The 22,063-nt window shown below is 37.5% G+C and overlaps 1 protein-coding gene across 14 annotated transcripts in view; it reads right to left on the reverse strand.

Annotated features, from left to right (window-relative positions):
* PTPRM (protein tyrosine phosphatase, receptor type M) overlaps positions 1 to 22,063 on the reverse strand; it is a 462,428-nt gene that overhangs the window by 86,745 nt on the left and 353,620 nt on the right. For 10 of the 14 annotated variants that reach the window (XM_021385885.1, XM_021385884.1, XM_021385880.1 and 7 more), the window contains 5 exons: positions 11,330 to 11,481; positions 8,716 to 8,790; positions 8,462 to 8,488; positions 4,396 to 4,407; positions 3,449 to 3,636 (listed from right to left, as the gene is read on the reverse strand). In XM_021385885.1, coding sequence (XP_021241560.1) covers positions 3,449 to 3,636; positions 4,396 to 4,407; positions 8,462 to 8,488; positions 8,716 to 8,790; positions 11,330 to 11,481 — 454 coding nt within the window. The remainder of the gene's footprint in view (positions 1 to 3,448; positions 3,637 to 4,395; positions 4,408 to 8,461; positions 8,489 to 8,715; positions 8,791 to 11,329; positions 11,482 to 22,063) is intronic. The other 4 variants (XM_021385882.1, XM_021385879.1, XM_021385886.1 and 1 more) reach the window with 2 other exon arrangements.

The following is a 22,063-nucleotide window of genomic DNA, read 5'->3' on the forward strand; positions in this document are numbered from 1 at the left end:
AAAACCTTGTCAGCAATGAGAGCCGAAGGATCTCCACTCCTCACAGAAGGGCACAATCCTACCAAGTGCTGTGCTCTCTCGAGGCCCTGTACATGGGACCTGAGAGTACTCAGCATCTCAAGCGGGCCATCGCACTGCAGGGTGGAGCAAGGAGTGATCAAGCACCAGCCTGCCATTGTTAAAGATGATTTTTCAACCTTTATCCTTTGCATCAGTTATGTTACTCCAAAAACTCACATGTGAAGCCAACAGGACTTACAATTACTTGGATTGTGAACTACTGCCCCTATTATTGTGAATTGTGGTTCTAATTATGAAATTTTATTTTAAAGCACTTATAACTATGCATGACAGCGAGTGCACCGTATCCTTTCACTCCTCTGAAGTGCTGCTAATGGGTAATGTGCTACTTCACTTTCTGTTCACTTCAACAGATTTATTTTCAGAGCGAATCCTGTGTGAATTTCTCCTGAACCAAACTCTTTCCCTGCTGAGAATATATAATCCTACTGTCTTGTTAGAGCAAAAATCATGTACGAGACTTCATTCAAAACAAATCCCCTGCCAAACCATTTCTTCCTTTTCATTTGGATGGTTATCCTTCTGATATCTTATAAGGAAAAAGTTCTTCCATCACCTAGTTCAACCTTGTAAAGAGGACAGTATCAGTTTGACAGCAGCATAAACAAAGAGATTCTCAATCTTAGCAGTGCTACAACAGATTGAGCATTTTTTTCTATGTACATGGACAAAAAAAAAAGCAATACTGCAGTAGTCCAGTGGAAAAAACCCTGAAATACATAGTTTGTTATAGTTCACTCTGGTTATAAAAGATTTCTGTATACAAAGAATACATTCAGATGCAGCAATATCTTATGTCTCCCTTTACTTATACACTGCACCCTAATGTATTGCATCTACTGTCATTAGTCATGACTACACCTATTGTCTGTAACGGGATGCCATTCCTCAGCTTGGTAAGCTTAAAATTAAGTCATTTTCCGGGAAACTGTTTCTCTGTAGTATCATTTGATCTGCTGTAGTTAAAAAGCCATGTCGTTGGTTGCATTATAAATTCCATTTTACAGTCTTCTTTTTTTAATATAAATTAATTGTAGCTTTCCTCTAGGCTTAATGCTGGTACAAAGGGTTTTGGCTGATGAGCAAATCTTTTCCAAAGACAAGAATAAAATTCTATCATTTAAAAATAACAGTGTCATAAAAAGCTCAAAGGAACAAACTTGCTTAAGTCAGCTGCACAAATGAAAGTTGACAAGTGATTAGCTCCTTCTGGGAACTAATTGTTTTCTACATTTGAGGGAAAAAAAAAATGCCGTCGTTGACTTTGGAAAGGGCCTGAAGCACGGGCTGTGAAAGTATAATGCTACAAACACCAGCTTAAACAATTACATATTTAAGCAATTTTTATATCACACAGCTGTCACGACAAAGTACAGCAAACTCCCAAAAAACATTTCTCGCAAAAAGCAAGCAACAAGCACACTAGTAAAAACTAAGCAATGTACTAGTAATGCCTTCATAGTGAAGGATCTGCAGCAGTGGATACATGAGTTCCTACCTTCAAAACTTAAGCATGGTGCATTGAGCCTCTAGAGCAGAACACATCTATGCATGCCCAAAAGAGAAACTGTTGCTTGCCCTACAGGGTGTAAGCAATTTAAGTGGTTTTTGCTGGTTGTCCTCCTCACTTCTTTTTCTATCAGATGAAAGAACAAGAAGGGAACTTTTTTGCTGGATTCTACTTTGGGAAGACAGTTAAAATTGCATTTGGAACACTCTGCTTCTTACTGGCTACGCTGGAATCACATCACACCAGAACCCATTTACAACTGTTCCTCTGATTTCTCTCATCCCAGTTTCCAAGGAAAAGAAATTTAGGAATGTATACTGGGTTGAGGGTGCAGTGCAATTTGGATAATGGTCCCTCCATTAGATAAATGGACACTACTACACACTGAGGTAGATACACTTTCTGACAGGTATAACTTGCTCCTGGAAACAGGAGGGTGGGCTGCTGGTGATCACTATTTGTTTCCTAGACCACAGAACAGGGAACAATTATTTTTTAGTCTGAGCACATCATCTGGGATCACAATCCATGTCCATATAAAATATTAGAAGTTATCAGAGTTTCAAGTTGATAGCTTCAAATATGCCACATATCAGACTCCACAAATTTTTATGCAGTGCATCGTCCTACCTCAGCAATGGAAAATTATTTCACAAATTCTCACACACTCCTATGACAATTTTGGCAATCTGTAGTCCAATCCTGTGGGTCAATCTTATGTATTTTTACTTTGTGAAGTAATATTTTTATGCTACTTGTTTTTTGGGTTAAAATCTGCTCTGGGAATCTCTACGTGCTATAATCATACTATAATACTATGTGAGATCCATTTACATGAATAAACTCCCTAAACTCTGAGCTAAAAGACAAAGAAAAGAGGAAAAAGGACACTCATTTGTATGTTCTAGAAATTAAAATATTGGACCTAGTAGATTTCAAAGGGTCTCATCTTAGACAGGCAGTCCAGGCTGAGATGTTGCCATTCATTCAGCTACATGACTTGGATGAAGAGCAATATGTTCCTTGAGGCTCTACAGCATAAACTAACTTTCGAAGGCAGGTATAGTATTACCCATAGTTTTGGGCATGAAACAAGGTCTGCTTGTGCGTTGCTTTTTTTTCCTTTTTACATAGATGGACAGACTTATCTCACAAGTAAGATAAGTTCTGCCGTGTCATGATGTTGCATTCCTATACTTTTTGCCAGGATGTAGTGGTCATGACTTTTACCACTAAGAGGATAACAATGAATAACGGGTCACAGTAGCATGAAAGGAAGAAACAGAAGCTGAACAAAAAAAAAAACAAAGAAAAAGATAAACTTTAAGTTAGCACAAAAAATACTGAGGATTAGAGATAGCCTCCAGAAAGTGAGAAAAATTTCAGACAGCACAGAATACATTTTATGGCCTTATGGACCTCTCTGAACATGTGTACACCTCCTTGCTATGATGAATACCTCTCACAATTAATGTGAAAAATACTGCTTGTAGAACTTGATTTCCAAACTAATACCGCGTTACAGGGCAACTCTGATTGGACAACAGTAAAAGAAAAATATTGTAAGTTCCAGGAGAATGCTAGTGGAGCTGCTTTTTCAATATACATCTTTATGCAATTAGAATTAGGCAGAGATTTCCAAGAAATGTTTTGCTTCTCACTCCTCATCCTGCCTTGTAACCATCAGAAACTTTACTTACAATGGAGGTGATCCTTTCGATTCAGTACCTGCCGTTACACAGCAACTGGCTTACTGGGTTGAGTAATTATTTCTCCCATTCTGTGGTACAGGTAGCAGATAGATAGAGACAACAGTGCAGAAGACATAACAATCAGATCATTAGACCTGACACTTACTTCATACTCCTCTTTAAATCCATAGCCTTCTGCACACTTCATTTGGGTGATGTGCTGCAGCAAGTCAGCTACACGGATGGCTGGATGAAGCTGTCCAGTCTGGTAGGGCACATCCGCTGGATCTCGCTTCTTGTAGGTATGGGATTGGACCAGGCTGCTTGTGTCACTGACCATCGTATGGGTTTCATCTAGGAAAAGAGTACCTCATAATGTATTGGCTCATTTTTACATGTGAAAAAAATACAGATCACACAGATTTCTAGAGGAATGGCAGAAATCTGACATCAACAATACTGCTTCTGTCTGTGAAGGCTATGTGCCAGAAGAACAGTAAATCCATGGAGCAGTTTACACAGGGAAATCGCAAGACTGATTGGAATGAGGCAAATTCCATGGTTCTACAATGGAAGCATTGCAGAGCAGTCCGAACTATAATATTGCTTTAAATAACACTGGCTGATTATAAACGAGTTTTAAATTAGGCATTTGGTTCTAAGCTGCAAAGAAGTTTCATTCTGAAACTTCAACAAGTCCTATGGAATAAAAAGGACTTGTAGACTTCCTAGATTAGTTAACTGCAATATTTTATACTGCAAATTTAGAGCAAATGTTTGGAGTGAGCAAAATAAAAAGATGCACAAAATGGCTTATGGTTTCATCAAGCTAGGACTGCAATGGAAATGTAGATCTGATACAACATTTGGAGACAAACTACAAGAGGACAAATGCAAAGGATCATCTGATCAGGAAAAATGTCTTGACTGGCTGCTGAACATGCTTTAGGACCATGGTATGTCATGAGCCATCACATTAGGCATGAAATGTTATGTGTCAACTGACATGCAAGCCAACGAACAGGAGAACCCAGTGTGCTGGTTAAAATTTGGATGAAACACATACTCTCCCAACCCTCCACATCTCTTCCGTGGGGCAAATGGGCAACTTACCATTGATTGGCACTTTTAAGAAGATACATATCAGGAGGAAAAAAAAAGAGGAGGAGAAAAAGGAAACAGGGCATAAGCAACAGTACTGCATTAATAATTACAGGTAATTTTAAGTTTGTAATTTAGTCCTTACAGTGTGATTTCCTAAATGAGTCAGATTCTGATCTCAGTTTCACTGTATAAATCAACTGCACTAACACAAAGCTATCTTACTGTGAGTCAATTCACATAGATGTAACTGAGATCAAAACGTACACTTTGCAATAAAAACAGATGTGAAAGTGCTCTCTACCTAAGGAAGCAATGTCACTTTCTTCCTATTTAGATGGGAGTTCTTAAGACTAGCTAAGACTTGAGAAAAAAACAACCCAAATTCTGAGATCAAATATCATCAAAAATGCATTTTTTCTGCTACCCAAATAATAATTTTACATATCTCAACGAGTTCTTGATTTTTAACTGCAATTGTAGATGTAGGGCTCTGACTTGGCCAAAGTACTCCTCATTGGCTGCACAGTAACCACAGCAAGAGGTTTACAAATAGAATATATTTATAGATATATAAAAAAAAATCTTTTGTAAAATACAGTGAATGAAAGGGAAGTACTAAAAAGATATTGCCACATTCATAAGTTAAATACACTATAGCCAAAAGTTACTCATATTTTTTGTATGAAAAGGTCCCAGTTTCTCTTTCGCATTCTAAAAATACTACTGCATCTCATTAAAGGTGAGATTCTGGTCATACTTTTATTACTAGAAATAGATGTTAAGGCCACGAAGTTCGATGAATCATATTTCAGGAATGATTTCAGGGTTTGTCAATTCACAGTGATAACAAGATGTATGAAAGCTGGTCCTCATACAGTCAGTATGGAAGGTGCATTTAAATCTAAACCAAGCGGAGAATAGTTTATGGGCATGAGTATGTGCATTTCACTACTTTTCATTCTGGTTTGCTAACCTGAACCAATCTAGAGGAAAATAGATTCATCATTTAGCGAGGAAAATTTGACAACTTCTGTCTAATGTGTGATAAAATCGTACTGCAAAGCACCTTGGAATGCATGGCATGAAACGCGGTATACAAGTGTAGGTACAATATGTTGCTGTTGAAATGGCACCTGAAAACTACAAAGTGGCTAAGACACAAAAGACAAAAAAAAGTGTAAGATCATGATTTTTGGGTGGCTTATTTCCATTTTAGAAGCAGGTTAGAGAATTTGCTTTATTTATTTATTTATTTATTTTCCTTTCCAAATCAGGGAGGCCCTTGTAACCCAAACTGTTTGTAACTAGGATGAATGCAAAGTTACTAGACATCAGAGTCTTGTGCTATGAGAGCTGCAGTTTCATCCTTATTAGTTTATTTTGCACGACCTCTTTTGTTTTAATTTTCCTCTCTCCATCTCTTTATCTCTTATAGTTACATTAATCCTATTTTTCTTTCTTCAGTAGTAATCTTTTATGTTGCTTTAAAAAAAGCACTTACATTCCTTGGTTTATATGGTATATTATGAAGCCAGAAATATTACAGTTTTTTGCTTTGCCTTTGAGCACTCTACCATGAGCTTTTCAGCATTGCTACTCTCTGGAAGGGTGAGCTCTTCCAGATGGAATGTATGTATAGAATGGGAAGTCTGTCCCTTCTGCTTAAGGTCTCCTGCAATTTCAGTTATTCTACTACCCACTTACTGATTCCCATAGACCTGTACAACACTTCAAGAATATATTTAATTTACCAATTATATGAACTTATGTCATGATAGGCATCAGCAAACACAGCATGCTATTTTCTCTGGGACAGCACTCTTTTATTTCTCCAATTTCAGTAATAGATACAACTGAAACATGAAAAACATGACCTACACTCATGTAAATTTAATGGCTGTCATGTAAAGCTCTTGAGCTCTCAAGTTTCCTCTTCAGTTATTAGTTTTCCCTCAAAAATATGAAGATTTCCTCATATCTGAAACTGAGAAGTAAGATTGCTGCCCATTTAAAGAGTAAATAAAAAACTATCACTAATTTTTTTTTCTATTTGGTGGGGTTCCTAATATGCATGAATCGGCCAAAAATTGTGCTGTACAGAAATTTGGAAATGCTAAGTGTATTGTGGCCATTGTAGGAGTTTCTGACTGAGAAAACAGCTCAACCATTCGCAATACCTGTACCCTACCAAGGAGGTCACATTTTTAACTACACACTTGACTCTACAGCCTAAAATAACTTCTTTAAACATGGAAAGGTGGCAAGAGCAGGTGTTAGTTGCAACAGAAACACAGCACTTTTGTTAATAGCTATAATCCTCAACTGATTTGAACACAGCTTATTTGATTTACCTCAGGTAAACCATTATTCCTATAGAAACAGTCATAAACACCTTTTGACAGATAAACCCTGTATGAATAGGACACCGTTCATAATACTTCTTACATTAAGGTTACAAAAATATTCACTTTCTACATGGAAATAACTGGAAGGTTTTCTGAGATGAAAAATCAGATGTTGATAAAAGATAAATCAAACTAATTCAAGATTTTACAGACTCAGTATAAGCGAAGATTTTTTATTTATTTTTCTTCCAGTGTGTGTTTGTCTGACATCTGCTTACTTAAAGATTATTTCTTGTGGAAAAAAAAGAGCTAACAAATATTTTTACCATTACTTTTTGCAAAGGATTGTAAACAAAAGAAAAACAAACCGAAACCAGGAAAAACATTAACTAAGACGGAATACTTCAGGTAAGAAATCTCAAAGTTTTTCTCCTGATAACGCTTTTCTCCTTGCCCACTCACAAGGTCAGAACATCTACTGGATGAAGCGCTGAATGAATGCTAAAGCACACACAAAAAAATCTTAACATCTCAGGCAGTTAAAAGGCACTGCAAATTTCATTTGCATGCAGATTATTACATTGTCACAGTCACTACCATTACCTTCTCCCAAATTTACATATTGTATAAAAATGCACTGGTTCCTTCTCAAAGTTAACACATTGAAATGCATTTTGCTAAATCTTGTTTTACAAGTTTTCAAAGATCAAATTCTTATAATTCTTATATGCTTCATTCTACTAAGTTTGTTTAACTTGAATTTTAAAGAAAGGAATCAGTTAAGAGGGCTTTTATTATTTTTTTTTTTTACAGTGATTTGAAGAAAAAGGAGCAGAAGAAAAAATATTTGTGGAGAAAACATCAATCATGGTAAAAGGAGTAGAGGGGTTTGACATTGGAATTTGAACTCTTGCTTCAGTGCACTGCTATATTTTATCACTTTAAATTATTTCCCTGTTTAGTTTAAAGTTACTATGGCAAGGAAGTGTAAATAAATACAAGACACAATGTGGCCAGTTACTGCAGCACTGACAATGCAATGGCGCTTCATGTTTATAATTCTATTACTCTGTGACTTCCCTCTCTTTCTGATATTGGACAACGGGGTTTCCCAAATTCCCTGTGGAAATGCTGTATACTTTATGTTTTTAAACTATAGTTCTACCATTTTATTTTATTCCTGTGACACCTGATGCACAATAAACTGTATTACTGCAAGTGTCATGCTATCATTTTGCTGTTCAAAATACCAACTCTCCTCTGAAACTTCACTTTGACAATCATGTCAGAAACTGTGGCATTATGATAAGAAACGACAGCTGGTGGATGGCCAAAACTGTATTTTGTCTGATTTTCTACATCATGAATAGTCTAATTAGGAAAAAAAGGTGTTTCTAAAAAGTGACATCTTCAGTTCTGAGAAAAAAAAAGAAGGAAAAAAATGAGGGAAACTATTTCAATTGCTGTGATAATCAAATTCTTTTGTATCACTCCAAATACATGCATAAACATTTCCTCACAAATCCACTCGTTAAAATTATTTCTCTTTTTTCTCCCCTGACTTGCACTATGACAGTAGAAATCAAGCCTGATAACTGTCTTTAGCACTTGCAGTGTAGACAAACCTACCACCACTCCCTCGAGCATAAAACTACAGCTTTTTGCATACTATTGTCTGTGACTTTCTAAATTACTTCAGCAATAACTTTGATAAAGGGAAATGTTCTCACCTAAAATTGCAGTTGGCACAAATGGATCTGTCATACATCATAAGCAGGTCAATGCAGAAAAGGTAAAAAGAGAGAGAACAGAAAATGATTGATAAATGTTCCCGAGTTTTCTTTCAGAAAGCAACTGTAAGCAACTGGTTACATGGAATATGTATGAAACTTCCACGGCAAGGAGTATAATAACATAATTACATATGTTCTTGTAATGACAAAGTTTACATAGGGGTGAAGCCAAGAAAAAAAAAATTGGTTACCTGGGTAATATGAGTTAGGCACTGTTGTGCTCAACGTATTAGTTTTCATCGTAAATGAAGATGGTGAAGATACAGCTGTAAAAAGAAACAAGGCTAGTTAGAAACGACAGAGTGCTATGTGGCTATTTAAGCTGAGTGACACGGCATGTAGGGTTGATTTCATTTTCTGTTGTGTTTGTCACACTGTAATCGGGACCTAGGGAAAAGCAGGTGTGTCTAGTGAACAAGATGACTTACAGAATTTGATCTATTCCCTAGAAAGAAATGTCATCAGAAAAAGCATTTGGATCAGTGATGATAAATATACTTCTTAAATCCCAAGACTAGACTGAATACTGGTGCTTTAATAAAGACATCGCGGTGACAACAGGTACTTTTGACAGAAGCTTTGATCATTAATAAGTTTACGTAATAGTACAGTCAATACTGTAGGTAAATATTCTGCTACGGTTCATTTTTCTCTCTCTTTTTAATTTGTTCAGACAGAGGGATAATACAGAGATAGTATTTATGCTCTGAATATTACTCTTTAAGAACAGTTTTCAGACTATTGCACATACACCAGAGCTGGCATTGGTATTTAATGATTTAGCCATTTGTAAAAGGGAAAACACAACGAAAAAATTAACTTCAGATCATTCCCTGGTATCCACAGATCATATGAATTACTGTTGTAAGCACAGATACATCCAACAGGTGAGAGTTAATCATAATGTTACAGAGGATGTTCACCTGAAGACTCATTAAATGTTTTTAAACAAAGCTTTTTCAAATTAAATGTTAGCTGTGGTAGTTTTACTTATCTTTACAGCTGAAATTCACTCCGATGAGTGAATAAATATAAGCATATTCTGGATACCTATGAGCAAACTAACAGGAACTTAGGAAACAAAAGCAGAGTTGAGGAGGACAGGATCTGCTTGATGAGAAGGACTGAGATGACACTGCTAGCTTTGTCTTTTTTTTGCTGTTGGTATACAGTTACCAGCCCTTGTTAAAATGGAGCTATTTGGAAACTGGCTAACTGATGCTGACATTTACTCTCTAAATGAATATATCTGAGACTACTTTCCTTTCATTTTCTCTCCTGAGTCACTAGAAGCAAAGGACAGAGTAGTATTTCTTTTGGAAATGGATGTAGAGACTAGCTGAGGTCGAGGTTGCAGCAGCTAATAAAACTGGTGAGATTCAGAATCCTGCCAGGACAACCAACTTTTATAGGAGGTAGGAATGTTTTAAATCTCTTGAGAACAAGGTCTTACACAAAGATTTTTCCTGAAGACTGTCAAATTGATTCTTCTAGTGACCACATTTATTATGGAAAGCTTGAATTAAAGGTTCTAGCTCTCAGTTGGTGTAAAATATTTGCCATGAAGAGAATTTCAAATTGGTTTAAGGGGGTTTGCACGAAAAGAGGATGTACTCACAGGAACTCATTGCAGCTTCTTTGGTTGTTGTGACCATTCAACAACACAGTGGAAGACTACACCATGATGACAGAAGAGAAAGCCAAACCTCTTGATCTCTTCACTAAATAAGCAATCTCATTAACTAAAATGGGATAGTCTCACCAAGAAGGCAAGTCAGATTTTGAAAGATCTATTTCAAAGCAATTTCAAAATCAACACAAATGCAAATGAACACTGCAAATTCTGAGCCTAAAGCTGCCAAAAGAAGTCTCACTGAATACACTTCACAGAGTGTTTGTAACAATTGAGCTCGTCAATGTTCTTAAGCATATTATTAAAGAGTGGGAGTTGGGCCTTACAGTCTGTTAGTACTTGAAACTTCGAAAATTGAATCTTTGATAAATTCTGATGATGTTCAAAAACACTGGTATACAAGAAAAACTGAGATACCTTTAGAACTACAAAAAACTATGATGTTTTGTGAACATTTTTCCCCTTCTTTTTAACAGTTATCAAAAAAACCGACTGCAATCTTTGTCTTTGGTCATTGCTAACCCCCAGACAGAAGCAAGTCCTTGACTGAACTCTGATTTGGAATATGTATATCCTAAATTTTATTTATTTTGAGGGCAGATCCATGAAGATGCAGGATTTTAGACATTCTCTTATGAAACTGCAAAGCTCATAATTCAGTTGAGTTTTTCCTTTGCACAAGCAACAGAAAGAGAATTATCTACAGTTGGAAATAATATGACAATTGGATCACCATTATTACATTATGACATTCAAAAATAAATTTTGCCTACAAAAAAAAGTGAGCAGGGGAAGCACTTGAAGGACTTGGGACAGGATGAGGGATATAAAATTTTTAACATAATGGAGATAGGAGAAAGGAAAAACTACAGCTGTTTCAGTAATGTATTTGCTCTTCTGCAGAAGAAAAAGTGGACAGAAAGAAGCTCAATTATCCTTATTATTTTTAGAGAAGTCTTTTCTTGATGTCTGGCTCTCTTGCTCATTCAAATACACCCTGTAATGTGCTGCACAGTGGGAGACTCTGGGTTTCATAGATTTTCCATGACTGAGTAATGAGGAATATTTTAAAAACCATTTGCACCTTTCTTCCACTTCAAAAAAAAAAAAAAAAAAAAAAGGAAAAAAAAGGAAAGAAAGAAAGAAAGAATGAATGAAAAGGAAAAACTTACATCTCCCATTTAGATTGTGCGTGTCCATGAAAGAGAAAGCTTCATCACAGTTGGTGCCTTGCTCAGTGTAGCTTTTATCCATTGAATTCACCATCACTGTCATTTCCTGCCGTGTACTGCTCAATGTCTCTTTTCGCTTTTTAGCCAATTTTCTTAAGAAATGAATGTTGAGAAAAAAAACAATAACAACAAAACCCAGTGAGCAGACACGGTCTTCATATTGTTTAGATTAGTATTATCATTTATAACCACACTGCTAGCATATTTACAATTATTTCTAGTTTTCTGGATACATCAATTGACTTCACATTCACATCTTCAAATGCCTTCTGACAACAAAGAGCAAGTTGCCAATGCCCTGACATAAGGTGAAAGCACCTTAATCCCTGGAGAGCACCACTGAGTTACAGGGGACTACCTGGATATGAAGGTGATGCGAGCTACTATATCAGAGACTACATCTGCTTAAATGCATAAATAAAAACGACAGGAGACAAGATTTCAATAGAACTGACAGATCAGTTACAATTTCCACTCCACATGTGTAGAACCACCCGGAGCTGTGACATTGAGACAACACACAATACAGCTCACTGCTGCACATCATCCTGCATCCTCCTGGTTTGATGACTTACATGCACAAACAAGTTACATTTGAAACTGACTTGCATTTCTGAAGACTATTTTTTGTCCCTCTTGTCTTGATTTCAGTGGGATTAGTCACAAGAGTTAGTTGCTTCTCAGTAGGAGCAATCTGTCAGAGATGAGATTTTGATTTTGATACTATAACAGGGATTCGTTATGCTGTAGGACTGCTTTGGACATATCTCCTCTTTTCTTTATCTGTTTCTGGCTATAGTAACATCTCACTGCTTCCTCCAGATCTAATTATGCTTCGATACTATCACAAAATAACATCTCCAAGACAGCACTCTTGATTTTCCCATCAGATTCTGTGGAACACCTGTGACCCTGATGATGGATCCCACATCCATTTGGCTTGTTTCCCTAGCCTGTGACTATTTTAGACTAACCTTTTCTCCGAGTTCTTGCTTACAGACTTCATTAGTTTTCACTTCTTTCAAAGTACAAGTTTTGCACAGAAATTACTACTCTACAGACTTTGATCTTCTCACATCTCAGTTCAGTAACTTTTCCTCTGTCAAAAACACACTGAACTAGCTCATATCCATTCACTTGAAAGGTCTTTTAGATACCTGCAACCAAAACTTAAAAGAACTTATCATTTTATCTGTATTTCCTTCCAGTTCTTGAAATCTACTGCATCAAGCATATCCAACTTGTACTAACTCTCAAAGCCTTTCTTTGTTAGCTCTCATTCAGTACGAAAAAATGATTCCCACCACAGACAAAAATTTTATACCAGTGCCATTAGGTTTTCAAAAGAGCGCGTGTGTGTTTGCAGCAGTGTATGGGAAGAGGTTTCTGCAAAGGTCCCTACAGATAGCTTGCTATTCTGGTTCAAATCATTACTACAGACACTTGAGAAAGTACTGACACTACTGCCCACTATGCTGATCAATATTGCCTCACAGTGTTTCCATGCTCTCCACTTGCCTAATTGCTATTTCTTGCCTTACACCTAGATAATAAGCTACTTGGGTGGGAGCCATAGTTGAGTTCTGTAACTACACAGTACCAAGCCCAATGGTATCATAGCCCATAACTAAAGCTCTAAACTGCTTTGAATCTAAAATGTTGTGGTTAATAAAAGAAGTAATTATAAATGCAGAGCATGGTATCAGGTCATTGCACACAAAAATATTAAGGCACACATCTGGTCCTCAATAAGCTGATGGATAGTAACTCAATTCATCGGGGCATACCTCCTTGACTGAAAGTGATTGAAGCACTCTACCTTAAAAACCTGCTATAGTAACTGGAGTTATGAGCAGTGTCTTTGCTCATCCCATCCTGGAAGATACGTGCAATAGTTGGAGCTATCATGAATACACTTTAGAGTGGGACTGACATCAAGAAGAAGAGCTCTTATGACCAGCTGGATGGCAGCCAATTGTAGGACTCTGTCTTAAAGTAAACATTTAGATGTGCAATAAAAACTAATAAATGCTCATTATTAGAATCACAGAATCATTAACGTTGGAAAAGAACTCCAAGATCATCCAGTCCAACCATCCACCTACCACCAATTTTTTGCCAGTATGGATTTCAAAATTCAGTAATGATAATACTGATGTCCTACTTTGAGAGCGTAAGGGTGTTGTCAAGGTAATAAACAGTAACAAGTCAGATCCCTTCTGTAGATGAAGTTTAACTCCTGATTTTGTCATTCAGAGTATCACTGGTGGACAGAAAAAATGGCTTGTACTGAACAAAGGTTTTGTTTCTGAATTTTAATTTAGTATAAGGAGTTTAAGTGGAAGAACTTCACAAGTCCCTTTCTGATCAAAAGGCATACAGATTTGTACTTTGATACTTTTGACAACAAAACTAGTTTCTCATTACTTCACAGTGTGTAAACTCTGAACGGATCATTAGATAACATAGTCCGAACTCATAGAATCATAGCATCAAAGTTGGAAAACAGCTCCAAGATCATCTAGTCCAACTGTCACGTTTATCAGCCAGTAAAATTTCACTCAAATGCTGTAAGTAAAACAAAACTCTTATAACTTTGTGTCCTCCAGCCTCCCCTCATCACAAATCATAATAAATGAACAATTTATTATTTAAAGTAGAATCTGAGGTCCGTCAATTTTGAGACCTATCTCCTAATCCACAAAAACTTTATGAAGTCTTTACGAAGGGAGGTTTACCAAAGTGAAACAAGTGGATTTTCTTCTCCTTCATCCCTTAGCTCAAATGGCAACACTAAGTCTTGCAAGGCTACTCTTCCAATCCTCTTTACCTCTACGTCAACTACACGAAGCCTACTTCTGTCACCTGACAGTTGCTGGGCAAATCCCATCTGGATAGCTGGGCTGTGAACCGAAGACCTCAACTGTGGCCAGTTGTGGCCAACAACCACAGTGTGGTCAGTGAAGCTTCATCTGTAAGTCACTTATTGTAATTCTTTTTATTTAATGGCTGTGCAGATCATAGGAAAATAGTCTGGACAATTCAGCACCAAAGTAATGCTTTAGGAAACAAGCAGAATCAGTTTTTTCCCTGAAGACTTCCCTTTCTCTCCAGTTCCACAGATGTACAGTAATACACTGATTGATTTTCGTCTTCAAGGTGAAGTCAGAAGGTTCTCTTTAATCAGCTATTAATCTAATTAGCTATCTAGATACTGCATGTTCAATGAAGCCAAGATGAAACACACAGTGACCTTTCCTTGCCCATTAGTAGACCAGTGAGTACTACCTCTATTCACAAAACTTTGACTTGCTATCAAGTTTAGAAGCTCAGCACTTAACTCCAACACTTCCAGCATGTGAACAATGTGCTGCTGAACAGGCAACAACTCTGCCTTAGCAGTTTTTTAAATAAAAGTTACTAGGAGAACTCCCTGGGCATCACTATAGTGATAGTGATCCATATCTGAAAATTCACAATATGGTGAAACATATTATACCAGCCATTCACTGCAACTCTCAAAAAAGACATGTTCTATAGGGTGCATATCTCAAGGACATGCTGTTGCAGGGAACATCCTTTATTTTACAGTGAACATTGTATCCTTCCCAATGAAAGTCAGAGTTTTTGCTTACCACACCAACAATATCAAGATCAGACTTCATAACAAGTTACATAATTTTCGTTAAGAAATTACACTGACATTTTCTCATTTCCTTCATTTTCAGTTTAGTCCCATAATCAAGCTATAGCAGATTGTTTTTATGACAGTAACAACTGCACAGCACTTCTCAATCTGAATCTAATTCTAGAAATAGGTCTCATGGGACAAGTTCAAATCTGAAACAATTGCTACAGGAAGAGAGAGATACCAGCCAGAATTTGTACTGCGAACAAGAACACCCACTGGACTTAGTCAAGTAAACTTTAGCTGCAAATAACATTTTTTTTTACATCTGCAAATTTTCTGATACTGCTTAGTGCTACAGTCTCTGCAATTCCTTCCTTACTTGGATCTCTTGATCCCCGGGAGATTCTAGCTATACAAGATTTCAGAAACCCATAAAACCAAAGTACTTCATATCAACATCACCACTCATGCTCTTGGATTTGAAAAAAATTTTTTTTGGAGAAAGAAAAGTCTTATGGAAAATATACTTCATAATTATTCTCTGATGTTTCCTCCTTCTTAAAGGAAAAAAGTGTTGCAACCATGGAGAAAAACAGAACAGATGGAAGCTCCCGTGATGATTACCTAGGACAAAATTCTTTATGTAAGGAAAAGAAAAATGATCAGCTTTTCACAAAAACAGTGTTACCATCACTATATGAGAAATGAGGATATATCATACCAGTCTCAAAAAAGAGGAACCTCATAGTTAGAACAATCCCAAGACAAGATAAGAATGTTGGTAAGTTGATGTAACAATAACAATACGTAAAAATGCAGAGCAGACAACCATACAGACTCCCCAAAACACTATGCTATGTTCTGTTACAAATATTAGTAAATACGATAAAAATATATAATAGTTATAATATTAAAATATTATAAAAATAATATAACAAATATTAATAAATTCATCCTGGGGAAATAATAAAGGCTTTGTCACAATTGGTTCCCACTTTAACAGCCACCATGAAATTCACAAATGCTGCATCTTCTCCTGTATGTTTGTTTCCTTCCAGTTGAAAGAGTCTCCCTGTAATACTTCTACATGCCTACCTCTACATCTTCCTCAAAATCTTCCTCTGTGAAGCCTTCCCCAAACCATTCCACTACCAATCCAATAACCAGTAAGATGCTGATACATTATCAGCTTCTGGTTGGTTTTCCATTCATTTACCTTTCTCACTTTTTTCTGTCCTGACAATGTAAATAAAAAGCTCTTTGGTACCTGGATTGTCTTATCTCTGTGTTTGTAAAGCACTAGGCACAAAGCACAAGACACAACTGTCAATGACCACAGTTAGATAAACATAAAAATAGTAAAAAGAAGGGAAAAAAAAAAAGGTGACTGAGGCTAATAACCAGAACCAGCTCAAGCTCTGAAAGAAATGTGCCTTTTATCTTAGTTTAGGAAAAGTTAGAAAAGTACAAGGGCTGCTCTGAAAGCAGTGCCTCCTATTTTATGATGCTGGCCCACAATGTTAGAGGCAGATGTTGGTGGTATGGCAGTAGAGGTTGAACGTTCCCACCAATATCCTGTTTTGCTGCTGTGTGACAAACAGCAGAGGAGGGGCAGTCTGATAGAATGGTGTCTGACATGGAAGTGCGCATGAAGCAAAGGGATGAAATACAATTCCTCCATGTGGAAAAAATGGCAGCCATTGACATTCATTGATGCTTACTGAACATTTATGGAGATCAACCAGTGGATGTGAGCACAGTGAGGCAGTGGGTAACGCATTTCAGCTGGGGTGACAGCAACAGTGGATCACCTCTGCAGGTGCAGATACTTACAAGTGCGGCACGCAGGCTCTAGCTCACCACTGGTGAAAATGCATAGGTAATGGTGGTGTCTGTGCTGAAAAAGAGTGTTTCATAGCTGTATTCTACCCTACATTTCTTATCAAAATACCAATATTCTGAATGGACTCCTGTTAGGTGGAGACACAATTATCAAGCCATTGAAATCAAGTGAGGAAGCAAAACAGAAGTGGCATGGAATCAGTGATAGTGAAGTTCTGCTCACAGCAAACTTCTGTTGTTAAAATTCAGATTTACATGCTCTATATTGAAATGTAGTATGCTCAAGAATGCAATTTCACAGTGACATTAAACTGTGTACACTATATCAGAGGGGAAATAAAGTTAGGGGAAATATTTATAAAGGCACTAAATTTTGCAGCAAAAACTAGTGAACAGTTAATAAAATGCTTTACAAGTTGCCTCCGTTTCAGGGAACTAGCAGTTCTATTGGACAACCACAGAGAAAGTATTTCTCATGACAATCTGACCAAGAAAGATAGGCAGGATGCTGCTGAAGTGTGCTCCTTGCTTAGGTTGTCTTAGTATGTAATCCTGTATTAAATTATAAAATTATTCTTTGCCCTGAGAAATCCAACCTATATTTTGCAATGATACATCAGTATGCAAGACAGCTACAAAGACTGTGAATATTTGACTACAGTCAAGGGTGCATTTGCCCTTTTACTTGACTTAACAAATGGGTGGCTTATTACAGTGTCTTTTAGGTGCTTTCTCTTTGTTTTTGTTATCAATTTCCTGTGTAAGAGCAAGTGCTAATATTCATTTCACTTTTATCATGCTCTTGCCTTCTCTGATAAAGAACAAGGAAAGAACTTATAGAATAAAATGCTATGATATTGACAGAATTTGGAAATCAGTGTTCCTGATATCATAGTGTTTCATTTTTCCCCCCTTTCAGTCACGATGGCTTTAATTTTTGCCACAATGACATAGAAGTGCTTTTATTAACATCAACTCCCGCTAGTATTGGGAATCATGAAGGCCTCCTAGCACTGACAGGACTGGCTAGAATAGGAGGAGGAGAAAGTGGGAGAGTCATTTATCTTCATGCATTACAAGCATTATGTGCAAAATGAGTACAAACTTTTTTAGTGAACTTGAAGGTTAAGGAAGATGGTTTTGATTTATATGAGCATAAACAAAAATAGCTTTAATTCTCTGTTTTTCCTCATTCCATATAAAATCTTTAATGGTCTCTCTGCACTTTCTCATTAGTAGTGGAGTGGCTCATTAGCATCATGTGACATGATGAGCATGTGACATCAAAGCATAAAGAAAAAAATATTAAGCTTAATCTCATTTTCAAAATATTAGTGTAAGCTCACAGGTAAAGTATGGCATGACTTAAGGACAGAGTGGATCAGAAAAGAGAAAACATGGAGAATGGGAAATGAGAAAGAAAAGCTGATAAAAAGATAAGGGGCAGCTGCAGCCCTAGATAAAGAACCAGATCATCTACTCTTTCCACTAACTATTCTTTCCTAAGTTCTGGTATCCAGCACATGCTTGAAAATGCATTTGTAGTGACATCATTAAAATCTGCGCTTATTTGATTCTTAATTTCTGCTTTGTATGAACTCCTGTATCCGGTTTCTGCAAGTGAACATTATAGAATGCATCCCACTGACACCCCAAGTGACAGGAGCACCATGCTGACACAGATTCTCTTTGCTGGTGCAGTGGCTGAGTGGGAACACTGGGGACTGGCTGACACTCAGTGCAAAGAAAACCTGGAGCTATACAGTGTATCAGATTGATGTAACAACATCTATTTGAAATTGGCTGATTCATGTCCTAGGGGACAGAGATAATTAATATTGTGGTCACAGCTTCGTTCTTGTTTGTCCACCGAAGAAGACCTAGTATTCTAGGTATGATTTACAGGCTATTCAGGAAAGGCTGTGGGCTACAACAATACAAGGAATTTGAGAAGGTTTGGCAGAATTATTTGCAAAGCTCCTGCTTGTACTATTTCTGGCTCAAGGTAGTCACTGGTCTTGTTTTTTTAAAATCCATCTATACACTTTAAGAAAGGAGAAATGAAAAGCCACAAATTCTCTGAATTTGTTTCAAAATGTAAATAATTTGCAATATAAACTTTAAATTTGTGTTTTGATTCTTACTATCACCTCATTAATCAAGAAGCCAGTGAGTACTTAACTGACTGTAAAACCCTCCTGAACTGTAAAGGTGAATAAGAAAAATACATAGATGGTGAGGAAAGACAGGACTTGGAGCAGCCAAATCAGAGTAGGCAGATAAAGGGTAAACCAAATGCACTCCACCAGAAAAATCACCATATGTTTAGTCATAGGAGCAGACCAACACCCAGGTCTTTCTTTCAGCTGACTGTCCTGCTCACTAAACCAACCATACTCTCTGGGCCAGTCAATCTCAAACTACTCTATTCAAAGCAGTATATTTTTAAAGGTTTTGGAGAGTTCTCCCCCCCCTCTTCTTAAGAACTATGTATAACCAGGGGATCAATATTCTGTGACAGAAAAGGAGATGGGCTTTTAAATACTGCCTGGCTGAGCAGAGGACTGAACCCATGCTCTTTCAGCCTGGAGAAGAGAAGGTTTACAGGAGATTTTACTGCTGTTTTAAACTACCTAATTAGAGAATATAAAGAAAACTGCAAGACTCTACACACACGTTGTAAGGATTAGATAGACTAGACATAAGTTGCAGCTTGAGAAATTCCTACTAGATAACTGTAAATTTCTGGTACCATTGAGGCAGCCAAGCAGTAGAGCAGGTGTTCAGAGTGGTTGTGAGGTCTCCATCTTTGGAAATACTCAAAACCCTGCTGGACAATGCTGAGAACAATTTGATTTTGTTTAAAGCTGCTTTGAGCGGGGGATAGAAAAGATGATCTCTAAAGGTCCCTTGCAACCGTATTATTCTATTTCTCCCATTAAATGTTCTAGTAATAGGGCTTTTTCATAAAAGGAAGCCATGGGGATTTAAAGGATTACAGATCTGAATACAAACCTAAACTGTGCTCCTTCCACACGTGAGGTACACAGTCATAATCAATATACGGTAACGCTAGCAAAATTACATACTAACGAATAATTGAAGATCAAGATTCTTTTTAGCTATTGATTTCACTGGCAGATCCTACTTGACAAACTCAATTTTGTTCTATGACAAAACGGTGTCATAGACATAGACATAGAATGGTGACCCGCTTAGAGGATGAAGGTAAGGCTGTTGATGTGGTCTACCTGGACTTCAGTAAAGCCTTTGACACTGTCCCCCACAACATCCTCATGGAGAAGTTGGCTGCCCACGGTTTGGATGGCCATATGCTCTGCTGGGTGAAACACTGGCTGGATGGCTGGGCTTGAAGAGTTGTGGTCAATGGAGTTAAATCCTGTTGGCGGCCAGTCACAAGCGGTGTCCCCCAGGGCTCGGTACTGGGGCCGCTTCTATTCAACTTCTTTAACAATGATCTTCATGAGGGGATTGAGTGCACCCTGAGTAAGTTTGCAGACGACGCCAAGCTGGGAAGGAGTGTTGATCTGCTGGAGATCAGTAGTGTAGAAAGGCACAGCAGAGGGACCTGGATAGACTGGATCAATGGGCCAAGGTAAACCATATGAGTTTCAGTAGGGCCAAGTGCTGGGTCCTGCACTTCGGTCACAACAACCCCAGGCAACCGTACAGGCCTAGGGAGGAGTGGCTGGAAAGCTGCCTGACGGAAAGGGACCTTGGTGCGCTGGTGGACAGTCGGCTGAATATGAGCCAGCAGTGTGCTCAGGTGGCCAAGAAGGCCAGTGGCATCCTGGCTTGCATCAGGAACGGTGTGGTGAGCAGGACTAGGGAAGTAATCCTGCCCCTGTACTCGGCATTGGTGAGGCCCCACCTCAAGTACTGTGTTCAGTTTTGGGCACCTCAATACAGAAAGGACATTGAGGTGCTGGAGCAGGTCCAAAGAAAGGCAACAAGGCTTGTGAAGGCCTTGGAGAACATGGCCTACGAGGAGAGACTAAAGGAAATGGGGCTGTTTAGTCTGGGGAAGAGGAAGCTGAGGGGAGACCTTATGGCTTTCTTCAAATACCTGAAAGGTGATTGCAGTGAGAGAGAGGTTGGTCTCTTCTCATTGGTGACAGGACAAGGGGAAATGGCCTCAAGTTGCACCAGGGGAGGTTTAGGTTGGATATCAGGTAAAACTTCTTTACAGCAAGGGTTGTTAAGCACTGGAACAGGCTCCCCAGGGAGGTGGTTGAGTCACCATCCCTGACTGTTTAAAAACTGTTTGGATGTGGTGCTCGGGGACATGATTTAGTGGTGGGTTGTTAGAGTTAGAGTAGTATGGTTAGATTGTGGTTGGACTTGATGATCTTGAAGGTCTTTTCCAGCCTGAGCAATTCTATGATTCCATGATTCAATGATTCATTTAGTTATTTAGCTTCTTAATTAGTTATTTATATATACATATACATAGTTATTCATTAGCATTTTTATGCCATGGGTACTAAACCACCTTTCTAACTTCAAGAGAAAGACTCGTGGAAATATTTTTATCAATAAAATTTTTTTCAATAGAGAGCTAGTTTTATTCACATTCAGCTGCATCCTGAGAATGTGACCATTTTCTATGCAAAATGGTAAATTATATTTTGATTTTCAAATGTGGTATTAAAAATACACATATTCTCATTTTATTGAACATGGAAGTATTCCATTTTCCACTGTTTAATGCGTACTAATTTCTGCTGTATTAATTGTACATACCTGTAAAAAAGACATATTATTCTAACTCCTTTCTACTATGCTATTTCAACTTTATTGAAGTGAAGTATTTGAAGTCTCTGAAGATGTTCTGTTCTGAAAGGTATGTTCACAGGAAAATTCAACACCTGACCTTTCCTTTTGATTGAAGATATTTTTTCTCCCCACAGGAAGAAATTTCATTTTGTTAGCTAACTCTCCTTAGAACAGTAAATGAAAATTTACACAGAAGCTGGACTTTCATTAGTACATATACCATCTTAATAATCTACAGTTAGAATATCTGGATTCTTTTGTATGCAAATAAATATATACATACATGATTTCTTTTTAAGAGAGAACATGTAAACAATTCAGATGAATGAAAGATGTGCATGTCATATCAGGCCATCAGAGAGACAAACTTTCTTCATAGTATTGTGTAGACATAGGTATTAAAG

Source organism: Numida meleagris, chromosome 2, assembly GCF_002078875.1.
Source record: "Numida meleagris isolate 19003 breed g44 Domestic line chromosome 2, NumMel1.0, whole genome shotgun sequence".
Classification (NCBI taxonomy): Eukaryota; Metazoa; Chordata; class Aves; order Galliformes; family Numididae; genus Numida; species Numida meleagris.